This window comes from Lycorma delicatula, chromosome 3 (assembly GCF_047948215.1).
Source record: "Lycorma delicatula isolate Av1 chromosome 3, ASM4794821v1, whole genome shotgun sequence".
In the NCBI taxonomy this organism is placed as follows: domain Eukaryota; kingdom Metazoa; phylum Arthropoda; class Insecta; order Hemiptera; family Fulgoridae; genus Lycorma; species Lycorma delicatula.
The window spans coordinates 111584902-111608070 of record NC_134457.1 but is presented as its reverse complement, the minus strand read 5'-3'; the positions used below and the strand labels follow the sequence as shown (position 1 = coordinate 111608070).

General features: G+C 28.3%; 1 protein-coding gene across 8 annotated transcripts in view; it reads right to left on the bottom strand.

Annotated features, from left to right (window-relative positions):
* The window catches only part of CaMKII (Calcium/calmodulin-dependent protein kinase II), a 724082-nt gene that overhangs the window by 26045 nt on the left and 674868 nt on the right, over nucleotides 1-23169 (bottom strand). For 6 of the 8 annotated variants that reach the window (XM_075360384.1, XM_075360388.1, XM_075360385.1 and 3 more), the window contains 2 exons: nucleotides 10271-10346; nucleotides 6574-6668 (listed from right to left, as the gene is read on the bottom strand). In XM_075360384.1, the coding sequence (XP_075216499.1) occupies nucleotides 6574-6668; nucleotides 10271-10346 (171 nt within the window). Of the gene's footprint in view, nucleotides 1-6573; nucleotides 6669-10270; nucleotides 10347-17365; nucleotides 17429-23169 lie in introns of all 8 variants that reach the window. The other 2 variants (XM_075360386.1, XM_075360387.1) reach the window with 1 other exon arrangement.

The following is a 23169-nucleotide window of genomic DNA, read 5'->3' as shown; positions in this document are numbered from 1 at the left end:
ATAGTATGGATGGGCAGGAAGTCCCTTTACACTTTAATAAAGCCAGTTTAATCAGGCTTTACTGCTACCAATTCTACTTCAGTCATAGTGGAGTGTGGAATAATAGCAGATATGAGTACATTCATTATCAACGAGGATTATTGATAGCTTGTGAGTGGGTTCACATTCTGGTAAAACATTGGAACATTATGAATGAATTTTTTGAGCGTTTTGGGAAATCATCACCATCATGGCAAACGTTACTGACATGGGAGAAGAAGGCTTTAGCAATGGGAAGTTTTCTTGATACACCACACAGTGGGAGGCAAACCACTTGAGCTGAGACATGTACTGCTGTGGAGGCATCGATTAAACGATCACCAATGAAATTAACACACAAATATTCTGCAGAGTTAGGCATTCCAACATCAATGCGAGACCATACGTGAAAGGACTTGAAAGTTAAATGTTTTTGTCCAGCCACAGTTAATGGGTTGAGCGGCAATGACCATGATCAATGTGTTTATGTAGTTATTGCTTGACGCCTTCCGAGAGCAAATGATAAAAAGAACGTCATGTTTTCAGATGAGTGTGTGATTCGTCGAAGCCCTTAATCGATTTACTGAAGCTCTTGTAGTCAAAATGTTTCTTTCTGGGTGAAAAACAATCCTCACTCTGTTGAAGTAATTGAACACCATCCGTCTCATGTTATGATTTGGGCTGGAATGACAGCTAACAACTCCTTGGTTCTTATTTTTTTGATGGCGCAGTTAATCAACACAGTTATCTGTGAATTATTGAGTGGTTGTTATCAGGATTAATGGCAAAAAGGGATCACTGACATCATTATATTTCAGCAAAACGGTGCTCCAGTGAGTGCATTTTGCTTTGAAAGTCTGCAGACACCTCAATGAAAATTTTCCAAATCGCTGGATTTTATATGGGTCAGTAGAGTTACCAGCTCCATTTCCTTGGTCAGCAAGAAGCCCTGACATTGCACTCTGGGGTTTTGTAAAAGAAGAGATGACCTGAAAATGCAGATACGTCAACAAAGAGGAGCTCCAAGACACTGTTTGTTCAGCATTTGAAATGATCACCCCTGATATGCTGTTGCGGATAAACAACTGGACATGGAGGCGCATACAGCTGTGCTTTGGACATGGTAGAACCTACACAGATGTTTTTAGATCCATAGAAGGTGTGGTGCACCTATCCTAATAATTTCATAACTAATGTAAAGGGACTTCCAGCCCACCCTGTAGTAAATCTGAGCACATATCTTCATTGTATTTTAACAAGAAGAAATACATGAAACAGCAAATGACAACTCCAAACTCTTGGTCTTAGACTTAAAACAAGCTGATCTGAAAGCTAATTTGGTAACCACTCGCTAAGTTACTAAGTATGCTATCAAGCTGATAAGAAGGGGCGTATACTGGAATATATGCTAAAAAATATACTGTAATGTAAAAGTTTGCAATTGCGGATCTGTAAATTATGAGTATTAATGCTATAAAATATGAGATTTTAAAAATAGTTTTAAACAACATCAAAATTAAATTTCTGTAAAGTTCAATTTTTCTCACTCATTATCATCTTTCATTAATTTGTGTAAATAACTGATTTGAAAACTTGAAAAAAAATGATGAATGTAGCAACTAGATTCTTCAACAACAAAACAGCAAAGAGCAAAGACTCTTCAAAAATATTAATTAATACAAATGTGTATAATTATCATATGTGTAACATTATAGTAGCAACTTATCCAAATTCCACTTAGGGGCTGGTGTAGTAGAATTTACCCATAGTATCTGTTTATTGACTAAAGGGACCAATGTGTTGACAATTGACATTATTCTTATTCTAAAAATATAAACACAATTATTACCAGCTAAAAAAGGTGGGAAGAGTAAATGGAAAGATTACTAAACCCACTATTTAGAGGTTTCAACTTTTTTGTTTAACCTTTCAATAAATCAAGAAATTTCTGAGTGACTTGAGGCCAAGGGGACTGTTTACCAGTACTTTTATAAAGTAAGGATAAGGACTCTTAGTTTAACCAATTTTAAAGATGTTCCAATAGACTTACAAAAATTAACATAAATTGAAATATAGAAATTTTGAAGAAAGAAATTATATTATTTTGCAATGATAAACTTCATCACAGAATGACGCCTAAGCTAAACACACAAGAACCCTTTTGGTAAGAATAATCCCCTATCATTATTTATGGATGTATGACACTCATAAATTATGGAGAGGATAAATATCTTTAATAATAAATCTTCAGGATGTGGGTTTCAGGGAACTAAGGATACCTAATGGGAAACTTTTAAATTAACAGCTTACCAAAGATGAATGACTTAAGATTTCTAGGACTTCAAAGAACCTGGCAGAGTTCTACAAATCTGGAAAGGACTAGACATCTAATGATTTTCTGAACACAATATTCAACGCAAAATGTAGCTGCTGTGACAATCAGAAAATCTGGCGTCTGGCTGCCTGGGATGAAAGGCCTAATTAAGCCTAATTAGATGAAGAGCCTTAATTTTCAGAAGACAGTACTCAAGATAGTACAGTATTTGTCCCGTCAGGATAGTTTTGAATAGTTATAGATTGACACATCTGTCAAAAAGGATAAAACTAGAATAAAATAACACAGACTTGGTCAACACTAGATTAAACTAGGTCAAAACAGTGAAAACTGGGAAACTTACTAGTGAGAATTCAACGGAAACTTAAGGTTATCCAAAAAGAATTCTTGAAAAGTATCATTCCAAACAGAACTAAATATCAGAAAATGCTCACAAAGAACCCAAACTTAAGTATACTTTACCAGAACTAATTGGTATTGTATCAGTACTTTCTGCATAACAGGAACATTGTTGCTTATGACTGATGTATAATTTAAAGTTCTAATCTTAGGACAAAACAACAGGACTAAGAGACTATGATTAATAAAGACTGGTGAGAGGATTCAGTGAGCAATAAGTATTTTTAAAGCATATATTCAACTATATTTATATGATATTATTGACTCTATGTTGCTCCTGCAAGACTTGAAATAGAGCTTTGTAGGCTATTTAGAATGGTTTAGTTGAAAGTTAAATATTCGTATTACAGTCACTTGAAAAGAAATGAGAATGGTGTTTTTTTATAAAATAAAGGTAAAAAACTAGAATTAGACAAAGATTACACAAAAATTAAAACCAGAACTAGGCAAAGACATTTAGACCAATAAGTCTGCTCTACTTATATTTAAAAGAATGGAAAAACTGAAAGGTGGTTAAATAAAAACCTTGTTTTAAAATCTTCACTACTATTCTATTGAAATCATCTCCGGAAAGTTAATAAAACATTGTTAAGAATGCCATTTCATACAACAGAACGAACACCTACAATAGCAAATAAATGAACTGCATTTAGAACATTAAAAATGTAAACCAATTCATGAAAATAATCTTATGAAATCCATAAATTAATTATTTGCTTAATCATTTTCAAGACTGGCCTGAAAGTTATTGGCTTAATAATTGATAGTATAAATAATAAATATAATTAAATTTTTTCCTAATGAGGATATGTCTCATGCCTTTTGCATGTGACGGCAAAATACAAAAGAGGTTTTCTTTTTGAAGGATGAGGAGATTATGCCATTGTAAACTACTGCTAAGCAACAGCAGAGAGAAATTATATGACACTGCAAAATATGTTAGATAAAAGGAGTTTTTAAGGTGCACAAGACATCACAAAATATATTTTCAACATTTAATTTTATGTATAATATAAAAATAATTCATACCAAATGAAATAGAAATTGTTATAAAATAAATTGTACAAGAAAAGCCTAAATTTTTTATGTGAAATATCGGCAGAGAGTTTACTTCAGGAGTGGACATCAATTATTTTACTAATAGATCTCAAACTGAAAATGGTCATATTCAAGTAAACAAGGTTGGTAATTCTTTAGTAAGAATACTCACTGGGGTAGATGGTTTCTGTTTATCAAACTGCACAAGAGATGCACTGGCACGAACTAAAAGGGAAAAAATTAACATTTTTCATACGCTTTAATTGCTTTAAAAATGACCAGGTTTGGTCAAACTCACTTGAAATAGTACATCTAAAGCAAATTTTCACCTCTTTACATAATTTTACCAGTTCAAAGTGGATTCTTTGAGTTAAATTCAATATTTTCATGATATCAATAGCACTCAAAGAAGTACATAAACTAACCTACAATAGAAAATAATATATTCAACTGAATGAAATAAAATACCAAAAATTACTTACCTTGTCAACAGAAGCTGTTCCTTTAGCTACACAACAAACATGACAAGGAAAATCATATGGGTAAAAAAGAACTAGCTGATGTCATTTAATACCTCTGTAAATATAGAGACAAATTTTTATATTCAAAGAAATAGTATAATACGTATTAATGAATATTAACTTTATTTTTATCCAGTTTAAAAATAATCATTAAATCTTTTAAAAAGAAATACTAATTATAAAACAGATCCACATTTACTTCTCAAGTCAAAAAAAAGAAGAAAAATGAATACTAATAAATAACTACAAAGAATTCTTTCCAAACTGGAAATTTTATTTTTAAATTTATTTAATTTAAATGGGTGATAAAAAGTCTCAAACTGTCACAAATAAACATAAGATTACTAACTATGTTAAATAAAAGATTTGAAGGTAGACTGACCTAATTGAATTCTGATGAAATTTTTAAGACAGCATGAATGGTAAAAAATAAAGAGCAGATTATTAAGAGAGAAGTCTATGAATTATATCATAATGTATTTATAAAAAGGCGTCAAACTTGCAAACAGAAATGAATAAAGAATTACAATAAATCAAATTAAATAATAAGAATATAACTTTAAATATAATGAAAACTAAATACTCAAAAAAGTATTCAAGATAGTATATTTTGAAATAAAGGATAGTTACAAATACAGGTAGCTGACAATATGAAAAGGAGGTAAATAAGTTTTACAGTAAGATAGTGCCAAAACATATCACATAATTTTCACATAGTTAGCAAACTCTTCTGAAAACAACAGAAATTTGTTAAACGCAATCACACAAACATCAAATCAAGTCATATTAGTGGTATAAATACTATAAAATTTCAAGTGTTACAATCTTCACAAATCTGGTTATCATTAAAGATACTTTACGTCTAGCCTATTACTTAGTAATTCATCACTGAAAATGCTGTCTTTTTGAAAAAAATCATCAAAGATTTTCTGTAGTAACTCATCCAAACTTTATGCATTTCTCTGAATTGATATGATCACTCGTTGCAAATTTTTTGCCTCTCAACAGAACTGCAGTTTGTCCTGTCTAAACTCCTTTTGCCATTAATATTTCATTAATTTAATCCCAGCAATTAAAGTACAACAACAACTTTGGTTTTAAGTCCAAATATAATTTTGTTTGTATCTTAACACAGATTCTGGAGCTTCATAGCACCATAATAAGTAGAACGACAATGATGTGTTTTATCAGAAAAACAAACCTCACCACCACTTGAACTGCTTTGCCACTATTTTTATTTTCCTTTACTTTTCTTCCTTAGTATTACATAATAATCTTTTTGACTAATTTTTTAATCCATTCTTGAAAAATGATACTAAAAATTTTTGCCTTTCTTGAAATGGATCATTGAAATGGAAACCTATGTTCAATTCAGTGGCCTGCCAAGATTACAACAACGATTACTAATTTATCCTCATACCACAACACAAGTATTCCAACAAATTACTGAATTAATCTTTATTTCTCTGCCTCATAACATGGTCAACAATCCTTTTTTTAGATTCTAATGTTTTCTACTCGTAACTGTAACTAAAATTCCTTTGTGCAAGTTCTACATATTCACACAGTACAATCATCTCTGTGTTTTTACATTTGGCAATAAAGTATTTGTTATAGATTATTCTTTAGATTTTATCATATTACTAGGTTGCATTAAAATCGTTTGATTTTAGAATAAGAGACATGACATGGCTATACCCAATAGATAATCTCTTCACTAGTGAGAAGTGTCATTTTAATCAGCAACATTTTAGATAGTAACTAACGTGACTATCAACTCTGTCACTAATTTGTTTCTTGTACAAACCTAGGACAAGAAACAGAATATCTGAACAAGATATTCTGTTATCTTGTTTGGATATTCAAGTCTGTCTTGCACATCTCTTAGTATCTATAAAGAAGCAAGTGACAGAAAAGTTACTAGAAGGTGCATGATATATCTATGAAGTTAGGGCTAGTGGTGGACACAATTCCAGTGGACCTAATCTAAGGAAGAAAAACAAAATGATAAGCAATGGTGATGAAGAAGGTTAGAAGGATGGGAACAATCGTTGGAGGAACTGCCTGCAGTCAGGCTATAATTGAATCGATTATGTATTTTATATAATCATATTTATAAAAAAAAAAAAAAAACAATAAAAATTAATAAATGTATAAATTGAGTTAATAGTACTGTACCTTATTTACTGAAGTATACACATTTTGATTGTAGGTTACACTATTATGAGACACATGCAAAATATAAAAAGAAAACCAAATTACCATTATCAAAGTAAAATTTGTGAAAGTCCATTCCTTCGACTAAATTACCTAGCGCCTCAGGTTCAAAGGCAGTCAGATGTGGATCACAGATCTTCCTATTAAACAAAAAGTTAAAAATTACTATTTTACATATTTTATTCTTACTTCTATAACATTAAAATTACAAGATATTCTTGATTTACAACACAAACAAATACAATAATGTTAATTTGAAGAGTTTAAACACATTCACTAGTTATACATAATATCAAAATATGTGCCATTTAAAATCTAATACAGTACAGCCCCACTACAACAAGGCTCGATATACCGCGGATTATAACCTGTCCCCAAAAAATATTTGAATATCTGAAAAAATAAAATAGGACGAAGAAATGCTAGACACCCTACCACTATATTTGATACTGGTGTACAACCTGCCATAAATTCTTTGAAATTTGTCAACAATACACTTCTAATATAACATCTTTCAATTAGTTACGATTAATTTTAAAGCCTTGGAATTCCCAAAAACATGATTCAAAAAACTAGACTATGATTCTAATACAGTATGAGGAGAAATTCTTATGATATACTGTACATGACTCATTTCCTGCAACAGCGATAAGACCATCAATGTGCTGCCTGTACAAGGCACAGTATACAGAGTGAAGGAATGCCCTATCAGGCCAATACTTCAAGCTCATGCACTAATCTTCATGAACAAACTAGCAATAGAGCAGAATTCAGTGCTTCTAGCAATATGGTTATCACGATGAAAGATCCATCATGGCATAGGCCAAGTAAATATTGTAGGAAAATCTTGTTCAGCAGATGCGACAGCAGCTGAACATTTTTTATAAACATTACAATCAGTTACAGAAGAGAATAACTTACAGACTTTTTAGTGACAAAAAGTTATATAATTGTGATGAAACTGCTTTGTATTATAAACTATTGCCAACAAAAACACTAGATGTGAAAAGGGCACCAAATAAATCTGGTATGAAAATGAAAAAAGAAAGGGTAACTTTTATTTTGTGGGCCAGTAGGTCAGGAAATCATAAATTGAAGCCGTCATTGGCAAGTATGCCAGTCCAGATTGCTTAAAAAATGTTAATATGAATTCATTACTGGTTATTTTTAAAAATAGTAAAATGCTAGGATGATGTGTAATGTTTTTTAACGTGGTTTAACGACGAATTTGTGTCTTGTTAAAAATTATTTAAGAGTTCAAAAATTACAAGGAAAAGCTTTATTACTTCTTGACAATTGCCCTGCTCATCCGCCTTCTGACTTGCTGAAATCTAAAGATGGGAAAATAATTGCAATGTTTTTACCCAAGAACACCCCATCTTTGATCCAACCATTAGACCGAAGAGTTATTCGGGCATTTAAAGCTTATTACCGATGAGAGCTACTGACCACTATCGTTAACTCAGAATTGCAAGTAACTGAATTTCTTAAAACTGAGTCATCAAAAAGTGTTATATACAGTGCTGGAACAGCATGGAATAACGTAAATTCTATTACAATTAAAAATTGTTGGTCAGTATTGTCATAGAATAATATAGAAGGCATTGAAACAGGAAATTTTCATATTTTTACTGACGAACATGCAATGGAATTGTCAAATTTAACCGAGCAAGAATTCTTGGTAAGTGATCTCAATGAGTGGGTTCAAGAAGACAATCAAACACTCATTGCCCATTATATGACCAATGAAGAAAAAGGTAGGTTGTAAACTCTGTTCTACCAGTTAACAATAGTTTATCGGAGGAAGAAGGGGAAGGTGTTCCAGAGGTCGCTGTTACGGAGAGGTCTACACCCTCAATAAAAGACATTCTGGAAAATGTAAATAGTGTAATAACATGGATGGAGCAACAAAGTGATAGTGATGATCGTCATTTATTGCATTTACAAAGTGTAAAGTAATATATTATAAAGAATTCAACATACAATTGTGAAAGAAAACAATTATTTCTTATTTAAAAAAATAATTTACATTTAAAGAAAAAATATCCTATCTACCGCACTTGTTTCTGTATAAGTACACGTTATACTGTATTGGCTTTTTCTATAAAACCATTATTGATTGATTTTTTGCCTATTTTTTTAACTGATCCCCTTTGTGATTTAATATTTACTTCTCTAAAAAAACGCGGTTAGCCTAAAACGTGGGTGTCACGTAAGTCCCCTGATAACTGCGTTAGAGCGAGGTTACACTGTATTTCCCTTTCTTTAGTACTTCCAGGATCCTGCCAACTTAAAATAACCTGATAGTAACTTAAAAATATTACAGGTATTACTCCTCAAGATTGATGTTCCATTCTTTTCATATACCTTTAATTTTTTTCATCTTTCAATTATTCTGATGCATTTCTTCATTCCTTTGCCTCATCATCTTACATCTATACTCAGATATTCTGCGTTTCATACATTCTAATCTTTACCTTCCTTTCTTACAGCTATACTTCCTATACAGTTATATCCATTAAATATGAATGCCTTAATATATAGCTTACTAATTTTAATCTTGTTGTTATAAGTTTCTGCAACAAATTTCTTTCTTCTCAAATCAATCTTTAAACCTCTTTAATTTGTACTTAACAATCCACCTAATTTTTGACATTATTCAGTCAAAAGCCTCAATCCTTAATGTTTTTTAGCATTTCAATTGTCCATATTTCACTGGCTTAAAATACATTACATCTATAAATATTATAAAGAATTTCTTTAAATTTCTAAATGTATGTTTGGTAAATAAATTTATATTTTCTGGTCTGAGCAAATCTACTTCTAAAAATCAATTTTGTTTATTTTGTCAATTTTTGTAATTTTACTACCTAAATAACAAAATTCTCTCATTTTCGGTACATAGTTTTCTATCTTTATACTTAATTCCTTATTATCTTCCTTTATATTCCATTTTATTATCTTTGTTTAACATATTTGTTTTTCCTTCAAGAAAAGATAACTCTTATGACTTATGGCTAGGAGAAAGGCTATAGTTTCAAACAAGAAACAGGCTCTGCTGGATGTTTGACTCTTGCGTATCTCAGGAGGATATCCTGAATTTATGCTGGCCTTTGGTTTGTAGTTGAAATATCAGAAGAAAAATTCATTTAATCTAAGTTGAAGTCAGTGATCTACCACAATGATAGTTGGCATTGTCATTTTTCATCTATTGACTTTGGTTCACTGAAATTAGGTTTGGTTATGTGCTTTCATTTCCTAGCCTTTCTTAATAGGCGACTACAACATTGTCAATAGCTTAGCTTGGTTTGAACCAAGTAGTAAATATTGCCAGTAAATAAGCATCATTTACTCATCATAGTTCACACAATCATTGCTTTGGGAAAATTTGGTAGGATAGGCTTTTGTGATTGGTAACCACTAACTGCATCCAGCCTTGTAACTATTTATTCCCAGTAATTATCATTAATGCATGGTAACACTATCTCCCAGACAAGCTCAACCAGAATTGCAATTAAGCCTGGTTCTGTCTGGTTCCACTCAGCCCATAAGCATTCTCTTATCAAAGCCTTGCTTTCATAGCAGCTTTTTAAGTTATTTCTTGATTTGAACCAAATATAGTTTTACTATCGTACTAAAAGAAATAGTTATTTAAAAATAACTGTGGAAGGTTTTTAGTCAACCAGGACTGTAGGTATATTATCCTTGTTGAAATTTATGGAATAAGGAGAAAAGTACTTACGTGTACGCCTCATAATCTCCTGTATTGATTGCTTCCAACAACTGTTCAGTCATCTTTATTACTTCTTGTTTACGAGCTGTAACAAAACATTAACAAAATAAATATTTTTTATTTTATTTTTTCAGTATATTTAAAAAATATAAATATAAACATAAAAAAAATTGCATTTGTATAATTTAAAAAATCGATATTAATTTATATACAGTTATTTATTAATAATGAATACAAATAATCCAGTCTGCACAGAGCAAGCTACACTTCAGAAGAGAAATATTTTTAATGTTTATGATATTAGAAATAGACATTAAACATCTATTAAATTACAGTAAATTTTATATTATTAACTTTTATTCTCATAGAATACCCTAATGTTCTGCATTACTGTTTTAGAAAAAAATATGTATCCTGTAAAGCATATTTTAATTAATTTTCTCTAAGTAATATATTAGCAGCTATTTTTATATTATATTTTATGCAATTAAACAACAAATTAATTTAAATTTAAGCTCTTAAAATCCTACAATATTACAATGCATCTAAGCATTTAAACTGCACACAAATACACATAAAATAACAAGCACAACAAAATATTAGTTGATTACCTACTTATATAAAATACATCCAAATTTACAAATATGTACATGTAAATTAAAAAAAAAAAATATGAAAAAAAAATTTCTTCGACAAACAACATAAAAACTCAATTCTATTTTTGTATTAACATTTTTCATAATAATAAAAACAAACAATTAAGCACCCCTTAAGCTGATCAGAATTTAATAAAAAATAAATACACCTGCAATGCCAGAATTAATAAATTATCCATATAATTTAAAGCAAATATATATATATTTGTACAGTAAAAAAAAAAAAAAAAATTGCCATAGATTTAGCACAATGAATTTGAAACACCAACAATATAACATCAATATTAACTATTTTTACTTTTATCCTAAAATAACTTATTAAATTCCATGTATAAAAAAAAAGTTTGCATCATCTGCATGTAGCTGGGTTACTTGATTTCCTCCAAAATATTTGATGAAAATAAAATGTATATATCGGTAGACAACTAAATTTCAATGTAGTTTCAAAATTATAATAAACTTACAATGATTTGATATAGTGATAATATTATCTTAATGCAGACTGTATTTTTTTTAAATACATTTTATAACATTAAATTCAACTTGTATTAGATAAAATGTTCACTTATTTGGTAGAAAGAATTTAACTGAAAGTTTGAGTACCCATTACAAAGCACAACATGCGCTAAATGAAATTAATAATAATAATAATAATAAACATTGGAAAAAAACAAGCTAATATTTTCATTGTAAGAAGTTGTTTAAAATGACAAAAAACCATTCAGTGATAAAACTACAAAAGTGTATTGTGATTTAAGCAGATCTGATACATATTCTGATAAATAATAATAAGGTAAGTATGAAGATAGAAAAGCAATAATGAGATAGAAATAATGATATACTTGGCAAAAAAATGCACTGAGAAAAAAAAAAGTTAGAGAAATGTAGTATGACAAAAATAAATATGTGAACATTCTAAACAGTTAATAGATACAAACTATTTTTTAAAGTATTACTTTATTACTGTACTTTGCCAGCAAAATTTTGTTGCAACATAATTTAATAAACACACAATAAATTAATAACCGCAAAAATAAATACAAGTAAATTATTTTGGAGAGAAATCAAAACTAAACTTATTAAAACTTCACTATTCTTCAATAAATTATTTGACATATTGTGCAATTGTATGATGCCAATGCTTTGAGATGATATCCATTATCTAACAATTATTCATTCTACATATTTAATATCAAAATATAGTTTGTTAATAGTGTAATAATTATTATTATTTCCAAATATCAAAATTAAATAAAATAACCTTTTTTTCAAAAAACCTATTCAACTAATAATGAAAAAAGTAAACAAAATATGTAGAATAACCCCAAAGAAGATTTCCATGTTCTGAATTAAAAACGTCATCCATCAATTTTTCACAACTAACAAGTAATATTACTGTTGATGATGGAGTTATTACCACTGTAATGTTATTAATCTTCTTACTTGAAATTGATTTTAACAAACAAAGTTTCCAGATAACTTAAATCTACAATTTATTTTTATCAGGAAAAGATTTATTTAAAATCACAAAAAAAAATTTCTTCAGCTGTAAAACTGTTAACCGTAAAAAACTTAGCCAGAGAACACATTTCACTTGTAGAGAATGCAGTCATGATAAGACTTACCTGAACCTTTACGCATATCACAGTTCTCTAGGGCTATCGCTTATATAGAAACAGATGAAAGCTAGTTCAAAAATCAGCTTTTGGATGATGACTACACCTTGGAATGACATTTAAATAAAAATAAACCCACACAAACTCAAAAAAAAAAAAAAAAAAATGTTTCTAGGAAAGACAATAAACTTGCTAACGCAGAATTTGGAAATCCATCACTGAGAATGTTTCAGGGAGAAATATCCACCACCTAAATAAAGGATATTAAGTAACAATAATATAGTATAATAATACTGTATCAGCAGGCAAACCTGATTCATAATCGGGTTTCTTCAGAATATCAGGTAAAACAATACTGGTTTAAGTTATCTTATCTCAACTTTCATTGTTTTGCAGTATCATAAAATATACTTTATTTCTTCAAAACATGTAAACAGAAATTAAATGTTTTAGAATTTTAAACAAAGTGAAATAAATTTTACCTACAAAATAAAACAAAAAACATATATATTTATATATGTAAGCTTAGTGAGAGAGTAAATGCTAAAGTGCCTTGAAGTCTGAAGGTCTGTTGGTTCATGAGGGAGGGGACACATGAGAACAAAAATTACCAGTATGTCCTCAAGTCACTCACTCTTAACCTATCACATACAGACACAAAACTAAGGAACAAGTAAAATAAACATGCATGACAGCAGTGGTGGTAGGAGGTGGCTGCATAAGATGCTTTCACTTCCTGGTTACAAATATGCATTTATAGTCACACATTCTTGCTTCGCTGATCTACACAAACAACACTTTTGAGTACTAGAGATCAAATCAATCTGAAATTAGGGAACATAAAGGATGATTACATTATAATTTAATATATAATATTATATTTACAATAAAATTATTACTTGAAGAAAAACAAAACCCACTGACTGATGTATTATATGATGTTGATGTTATTATACACATACAGTCTTTTAATGAAGTTTGTCATTGAAAACAAGGGTACTATTTGTTTGAGTATGGATGAAATTGGATTAGCATATATTTGCAACCCAGCTAAATTTCCTTTTTTTTGGCAGAAAACATGTTTTTACGTTACTGTCGCTCGGAAAACAAAAATATAAAATCTAATAAAGAACAAAAACTTAAATACAATAAAAACTTAAACTAAAATATTAAACATAAGAACATACAACTTCTATTACAGCTAACAAACTAAAAAATTAATTACAACTACTATCACAGATAAAAGCTTAAAAATAAATAATATTTAAAAAAAAAAACCACATAAAACTAAAATCAAATAAATTTAACAAACTCCAAGAGGGGTGAAAAGGGCAAAGAATTAAAATTTAACTTAAAATTCATAATAATAATAATAAAACATATTTAAACACCAACACGACGAAAAAATAAAAATGCCCGGTCCAAAACTGCTTTATCATTGCCGAGGATTTGACGAATGTTCCTGGGTAATTTAAATTTACAACACAAGGCTGCATAACATATCCAATCCACAAGAATGTGGTGCACAGTCAAGAGGCAATTGCATCGTATGCATATTGGTGCGTTTACTGTTGACATCACATACCCATGAGTGAGTCTAGTATGGCCTAATTGCAATTGACAAAGGACTACTTCCTCTCGACAGAATTTTCTGAATGACGAGTCCCATGACAACATTGTGTTTTTAATGTACTGGAGTTTACTATCCACTATGGCAATCCAGTCGTCTTTACCACTTTATTTGAAGAGCATGTTTTACACAATTAATAAAATCGCATGTAGTAACACGAGTGGTGAAGGAAGGTTGACTACATGCATCTTTAGCAGCAGAATCTGCACATCCATTGCCCACAATTCCTACGTGGCTAAGGAATATAGCCACGTAGGATCTAATCTATATATAACATATAGATTCTGCTATTAAGAACAAATGTGCATCCAACAGTATTATTCTGTTTTGATCCATCTATATATACTATTGCGTCTGGGTTTATTTTGGAGAGAAAATGGTGAAATATTTGCTGAAAGATGATAGGTGGTATTGATTGTTTCTTGTTTCTCTAAATTTCAACTAAGTAAAAAGAAACGCTTTCGAATCCGTAAAATTTTGAAAGATTGTATTTGTTTTGTTTAGGAGATTAAATGGAGGTGCCTCTTTTATTTATTTTGAATTATATTATATAGAGTAACTCTTTTGAGTTAAAAATGTGATATCTTATACTTAAAATTTTGTAAACTATGAATTAATGTGGAAGTTAAAGTAAAAATACAGTTATGTATTTTTTGCATACAGTTACTGTGTTTTGTAATGAGGCTTTTTTTAAATATTAACTACATTTCAGTAAAGATAAGTAGTTTCAATAATGTCAATGTGATGAAAATTGTTTGAAGAAGGATTGGGAAAAGAAGTCAAAATGTAAAACAACAGGGTAGAAAGAAATATTTACCTACTTCTTTTTAATATTTTATATTTTTACTAACTCATATTTTTTTTCATGTTTGTCCTTAAATCTTGCATCCTTAATTTAACATACTTTTTGACATTGCCGATTGATGAAATTTTGCACATTTACAAAGGTTGGGTGACAATACAATATTCCACCATAACTTTTGCAAACATGCCCGATATGGGGATAAATTAAGGGTGCTGGTGTAAAAAAATTGCAAAATCTGTAAAACAACTATGCAGGATTTTTGGGGTCGTAGATGACAAATCCGATAGCTGTTTGACAAAAAATAAATGACAAAAACTTAGTACGGGAGTTTTAGTGGTTTCGAATTTAAGTTACCGATTTGAGTTTTTGTAGTTTAGAATTTTGTTACTTTTTAAAGTAAATGTTTGATTGAAAATTTGTTTGATATTTTATAAATATATAGAAATTTTCAATATATGATATTATCTTTTGAAATCCAAATTAACCTACTAATTAAACTCATGTAATGTATGATGATAATAATCTGATTAAAGTATGACTAAAAAGTATAAAGCAAGTTTATTGAAAATGTATGATGATAATAATCTGATTAAAGTATGACTAAAAAGTATAAAGCAAGTTTATTGAAAATTTTTTGTAATATTATTTTTTTGGTTTTCTTTATATTTCAATGAATTTTTTAACAGAAAATTGGCTTAATATCCCAAGAATGAAACTACACAGTATATCATAAACTAAAACTACAATTACTTACTACTGACAAAAACATACTATGAGACTGGGTGACTTTTCATTTGCTTTCTGCATCAGCCCATTTGTAGAGAGAATATTAACGCTACATATGTAATTTTATTCCTTTTTTGTGATAACTTTCCTGTGATAAATTGCTTCTGCGAGAAATGAAAGCAGTCATAAACTTTTTAAGAAAATATTCTGTCTGATAACCAGTCAGAAGTCCACAGAAATCTTGTATTTGAATATGATGTTTTAACTTCAAACATGGAGAAAAATTAATGTGTTTTGTGAAAAAAAAAATTAAAATAAAGTAGTTGCAAGGTGTCAGTTGGTTGTCAATGGTAGGGGGGAAGAATAGAAAAAAGTGTCCTTATATACAGATGATCAATCTGAATAAGCTGATATAAAAAGTTCCTTTTTGTATCAAAAGGAACTTTTGATATATTATTTATAATAAAAAGGAGACCAATTTCAAAATTATTACTGTTTCTTTAGACATTAATAACTTATCCAAATTTAATGTCAATTGAATGACTGATCTGGTAGTTATTGTGCAAATAGTTGTAGCAGTTTTAAGGAATATCCTTCACTTTTCTCTCACAGGAGACTTACTGTTGCATCTACTGTCATGTATTTGGTAGTAATTAGTTCATAATTTGCATTAGAGGGCAGATAATATTAAAGGTAAATAATTTAGGATGGGTTCATTGGATGTATTATATTGGAGAGACCTTTAAAAGAACTATCAGACACTGGGCTCAATACTATTCAGAAACAGAACAAACTAATAATGCCCACTAACCCACCTGATATGATATATAAAGAATGCACTGCTAAAATTTAAAATTCTTTACAAAAACCATGAAAATACATAAATTTACTGCACACAAATACTATTTTCCAAAACTAACATAAAAATCATTTAGTTATTGAAAAATGATGTAAAAAGATCTTTATAACAAAATAGAACACAAAAAAATAATTCTTAGGTGTACACAAACTTAATGCAGCAACAATCTTTAAATCAGTCAAACTGGCAGGATATTTTATAAATTCTATTCAGAACAAATATAAAACTACTCATTCAAAACATACTTTGTAGATTATCAAATAATGTTGTGTTGTCATATGTTACTAATGACAAATGGATTATGGTATTCTCCATGATAAACTCCTGAACAAGTCATAAAATATAAATAATATTACAACAATAATGCAATATAAAAATCGAAAATCCTGCATCAATTTTAACTTCTTCCATTCTCAACCTTTCTCTCATCCATAGAATAAACAAGCTTAAAATAATAAAATTATGATCTATTTACTTATGTTATACAAAAATAATAGATGAAATGTAGACTATACATTAACATAGTCTTTAGGCTCTAGAATAACAAGTAATAATAATTTAATCATTAAAAGCTCTTTGGTAAACAGAAAACTTATATAATTCATTTTATTTTCCATGTAATTTTCATATTGATTCAATAATAAAAATAAGTAATCAAAATTAGGTTTATTAGACCATTCAGTCTAAATAAATTACTTTTAAAAAATATAACTAACATAGAACAAAAATATTTAGACAATACAGAAAAGTAGATAATGGATATCAAAGCGTACACACATCGTTGCAACACGAAACATTATGCCGTCCCTTACCTGAACCATAGGAATTCGTGGAAAGCTGTGAGAAAGTCTTGTTCGGACAGACAATCCTTAGTTCTAGGAGAGGAAAAACCCAAACCGAATGTTAAAAGATAAAACGAAACAATAAAAACAAACTTATAAAAAGACGCTTTTAAATTGAAGCCAAGACAACTTTTCTTATAACTTTAAAAATTGAAGCAGATCAAAAAATTAATTGTTTTTATTAAATTGTGTGATGTACATGTTATTAGTTTCTTATAGTTACATGTAGATTAATTTTTTTATAGTAAATAATAAATCTTTTTTTTTAATTGAAATATTAATTACTATTATTGCTTTATAATTAAAAAAAAAAAATGTTTTCAAATATAAAAATAATTTCAAGTTTATAATTACTTTTTAAAAAATGAAGAAATAAGTCCAAAGGCTAAAAACTTTCTTAATTAATGTCAATTTATAATTTTTATAGGAATTGTTAATTTAAAAAAACAATGAAAATTGTACTTGATTAGCATAAAAAATAATTAACATTTACATCACATTAAAATTTTATGTTAAATACATGCATTTTTTAAAAAATAATGCAGTGTAAAAATTTTGTGAAAAGCAAAATAAAAGAAAAAAATTAAATAAGTGTCAATATGTAAAATTGTCTTAGTTATCAAGAAAGCATTAACAATTTTCATTAAATTAATATTTTACCACAACTACTGATGCCAACCAATATTATTCAATATGTAATTTAAATATGTTAGATTAAATTATAAAGAAAATGTGATACATTTAAATATACTGAATTTATAACAGATTTATTAAAAATATCATTAAATTAATTAGCTGCTATTAAAACAAAGATTAACATAGACCCCCTCAATTCATGGTTATTATTTTCTTTTTGTATTAAAGTTTACCATCTTGAACATATACTCTTGTATTTAATGTTATTTATAACCATAAAAAATATTTACTAAACAGATGAAGAGATTAAGAAATTATTATTTGTTAGTGAACATTTGTGTCCTTTAAATAATAAAAAAAAAAAAAATCAATTATATTCACAAGCGACTATAATTCAGAGGCCCGAAAAAAAAACATGTCAAGAATTGCTTACCCAAACTGTTAACAATTAATTAATACCACCAACAGTTTGTTTTAATTACAAACAGGCTAGTGTATTTTATTTATTCTTTTAATTGAAAATTTCATTTATTAAGATACCACGGTAATATAAAATATTAAATTTACGACAAAATAAGATTAATTTAGTTTAGGAAGATAAACAGAATTACTGATTAAATATGTATCAATATTAAATAAATAATGAATAACAATAAAATTAACCCTAAAAATTAATTAACAATTAATTTTACAAAAGATGTAATACAATAGTATTACATTATATTAGTAGTATGTGTATTGAAATACCTAATAAGGGACTACCAACAATTTAATATCAGATATCTTTTTTTGGATTTATATATACACACATGAGTATATATATATATATACATGTATATTCTTAATATGTAAAATTAGATACATCACACAAACCATATAATTTTAACATATAATACTATTATTTTAATATATCTATTTTAAAAGCTAACTAGTCAGAAGCATTTCTACACCTTCATGAGTTTGCTTTACACCTTAATTCTGCTTGCTTCTAGCTGGGCTGTATGGGACTTCAGATTTAGTGTTTAGCCTACGTCTAGATTGAGTTTAGAAAAAACCACACACATAAACACACAAAATATTTTCCAAACCATAGAACATCAAACTGATGATAAATAGTGATCATTTAAAAAATATAATTGTTGGTGATAACCATTAACTGATATTTTTAATTATACTATTCAATATTATACATGTGAATCTACCATTTAAAAAATAAATTTAGAGCCCTGAAGTAAATTATTAGCATTATATATATCTTTTTAAGATTAATGTCTTAAAGATAAGATAAATTATATTTAAAAAACCACCTAGTACATTATTATATATTGAGATAAGGCATATCGTATCTTTACTTTTCATGAAAGTACTTTTGCAAAATCCTGCATCCTCAGTCATGATTGAAATAATTCTGTTTTTGCATAATAAAAATACTAAAATAACAATGATTGCCTATTAATTTACACGAGTGCTGCTATCTGTTGTAATTTTTATTAGAATGTCTTCCTCAAATACTGTCTAATGGTTTATTAAATTGAAATTTTGTTTGTATTTACATATATGTAATATTTTTTTAATATATTTAATTTTATGTCATCTTTAAATTTCTAAATGTGTGTAAATATCAGAAATAGAATGTTTATTAGACGACCTGCCGTATTAAACTTAATTTATTATTTTATAATTTCTAAGATTTTCAAGAGAAATTATTATATTCATTTTCAACTTTTATAGGAAACCTATATCTAATAGTATAACAATTCATAAAAAATCAAATCACCCTTGATCTCATAAAATTAACACTATTTATAAAAAAGCAACTATCAAAACACAAAAACAAAATAATTACCTTACAAACAATACATAAGACATAAAAGTGTGACAATATATATATAAAGTATTTGTACACTAATAATACCATTGAAAACATTACTTAAGTTTACAATAAAGAATAATTTAAACTAGAATACAAACCTAATAATAAATTATTTAAAAAAACAAAAATAGTAATAAAATAAACAATCTGTATGGAATTTATAAAATTAAATGTATAATTGTGATGTTATTTATATAGGAAACACAAATAGATCCTTTAAAACTAGATTTCTTGAACAATAAAAAATTTACAAAAAGTTGCTAGACCATCTGATAATGGCAGACCATTTAATAAACACCAAACATTCTATTCCTGATATTAACACAAATTTATAAACATTAAAAATTAATAAAGATTACATAAAATTAAATATATTAGAAAAATATTACATTAATATAAATACAAACAAAATTTCAATTTGATAAACCATAAGACGGAATATTTGAGGGAGACATTCTTATAATAACTGAAACATAGCAGCACTGGTGTAAATTAATAGCAGTTATCATTATTTTAGTATTTTTATTTTTAGTATGCAATAATATAATTATTTCAATCATGACTAAAGATGTGGAATCCTGTAAAAGTAATTTAATGAAAAGTTAAAGTAAGATGTGTCTTATCTCAAAATTCTATATTAGCTGGTTTACTTAATAGAATTTAAATATATATATCCTTACAGATGCACCATTACTCTAACTCTAAATCATGCAGAAAATCATTTGTTGTATAAACTGTTTGAATTTGTTAGAGACTTGATATGTTTTTATATGGGCAAAAGTAATGCTGTTATGCTTCAATATCAGATGTGTTTCACTAGTTCTTTACAGGCATTTCAATTGAACTGGCTAATGTCTATGTAACTGTTTTTTCCTCAAGTAATTTACTATTTATGAAATTTATAAATAAATAATAATTTTATTATTATTTATGATTAATTTCATAGTTTGGAAAAGTTATAATATGTTACTATGTTCTGGGTTAATAATAATAATAAAGTTATTATTATTTGGCTCTGATCATTTTATTCAGAATTATAAAAATATTCATTATCTGAAAGTAAATTCATTTATAATAACATCCTGATGAGAGAACTTTTAAAGAACTCCCAAATTAAGGAGTAAAATACCAAAAAATAACTATCATTCTGTTTTGGTGGTTATATTATTATTAATAATTTTGTTATAAATAAGATTCAACATGTAAAACAATTTTATATTAACAGAAATCAACATAATTTGTGAATATGTTAATTTTTAAGTATCTTAGTAGTTAAATAAAATTCTGTAATAAAAGGTTAATTATTAATAAGGGATAAAACTAATCAAAATGTGTAAAATGACATGGGATTATGCTGTTACAATGTAATTAACTGATAAATATGTGTGTAAAAGATTAGTCTTTATCAGAATATAAAACATAAACTGTATCTTAATAATCTCAACTGTAAAGAAGAGATATTTGTATATTCTAGTATTAACACGTTTATTTTCACATGTTTAAATCAGCTATTTCTTTTTTAATGATGAGTGTATAATAATCCTGAATACAGTAATGAATTAATCCATCTGATAAAGACTCATTAATGACCATTTAAATTTTTATAAACATAAATTTAAGATACTTAAGATAATGATGGAAGATGATTATTCCCTTTGAGAAGACAGTATATAAAATTCATTGTTTCCTACAGAAAAGGAGAAATTAATTTGTTGAGTAACACTATCTGTCGCAGTATTTCTTATGGCTATGATATATGTATATCATCTGAGATACCAATGGCACTAATTAGCTTTCTCTAGGAGTAATGATCTTACTCCTAGACTCAGAGATCATGCATGATCTTACTGAGTATAGACTCAGTCCCTGTAGGAGGACTGAGTGAAAGTGTCACTTGTAGGTTTGAATATTTCCCGCATTATGGCAGGGTTGGTGTAAAGTTGAACTACAATCAGTATATTCAACTCAGTAAATGTTAAAACACTTCATTCCTCACTTAATCTAGTACATATGGGTGGAATGCTGGTTATTATTGATTATGATTAAAAGAAATCATTTTTATGTTTTATGTCATTAGTTGTGGCACTAATGTACAAAGATTGCAAGTAAAGTATTGAGAAAATAGAGTGAAAACAAGTAAACATAACACCAAAGAAAACTGAATTACTGATTTACACAACAGAATACTGGACAGATAGAGCAGGGGAACCATTAATGATAACGTTTTTAGTAACAGTCTGATAATAGAAAAGTTAATTTTTACAAATGATGCATACTTTTTTCTCAGGTAAGTTTGCAAAAATATTTTTAAAACCACTGAAAGTAGTTTGTATGTTGATAAATTAAAGCAAGATAATAGTGAACTCATTCTCAATATTAATAAAATCAGCAGAATTACTATTTCTGGATATAAAATCATTTAATCTAGTTAGAGCTTAATGAATTAACAAATTTGGATATTAGAATATATTTGAGAGTTTATACTGAATCAGAATTTTAAATGGTAGTGTCAGTTGATCATATTGCTAAAAAAACTGGATAATGTATTAAAAAAGAGGAATTTACATATTGTATTATGAGGGTCATTCAATAATTAAACAGGCAGCTGTACAGCAAAAATTGTTTATTAAATAAATACAATTTTTTTGTCTACTTTTCCAAAAAAATCTCTACCAACTTCTTTGCACTTGTTCCATCTGTTTATGAGTCTTCTTATCCCCTCAGCGAAGAATTCTTTACCTTGATCTCGAAGCCAGTTTTGTACTTTTTTCTTTACCTCTTTGTTGTTGTTGAACTTGATGCCACGCAAAGCTTTTTTCATCAAACCAAACAAATAAAAATCTGAAGGAGCAAGGTCAGGACTGTAAGGAGTATGAAGTAAGAGCTCCCAACCCACTTTGCCAATAGTTTCCAGCGTTAGTTGTGCTGTATGAGGTCAAGTGTTGTCTTGAAGAAGAAGCACACCTTTCCTCTACCATCCAGTACATTTACTCTTTAACACAGGCTTGACTTTGTTCTCAATCATGGCTGAGTAGTATAGACTGTTGATTGTGTGTTGCTCCTCAAAGAAAATTGGAACATATGCACTCCAAAAGATGGTTAAAATGACCTTACCAGCTGATGGTTGGGTTTTGAATTTCTTACGGACAGACAATTCATGGCGTTTCTACTGCAAGCTCTGACGCTTGGACTCTGACTCAAAATGATATATCCAAGTTTCATTACAGATTAATATCTGTCCAAAATGCATCACCTTCATTATTTA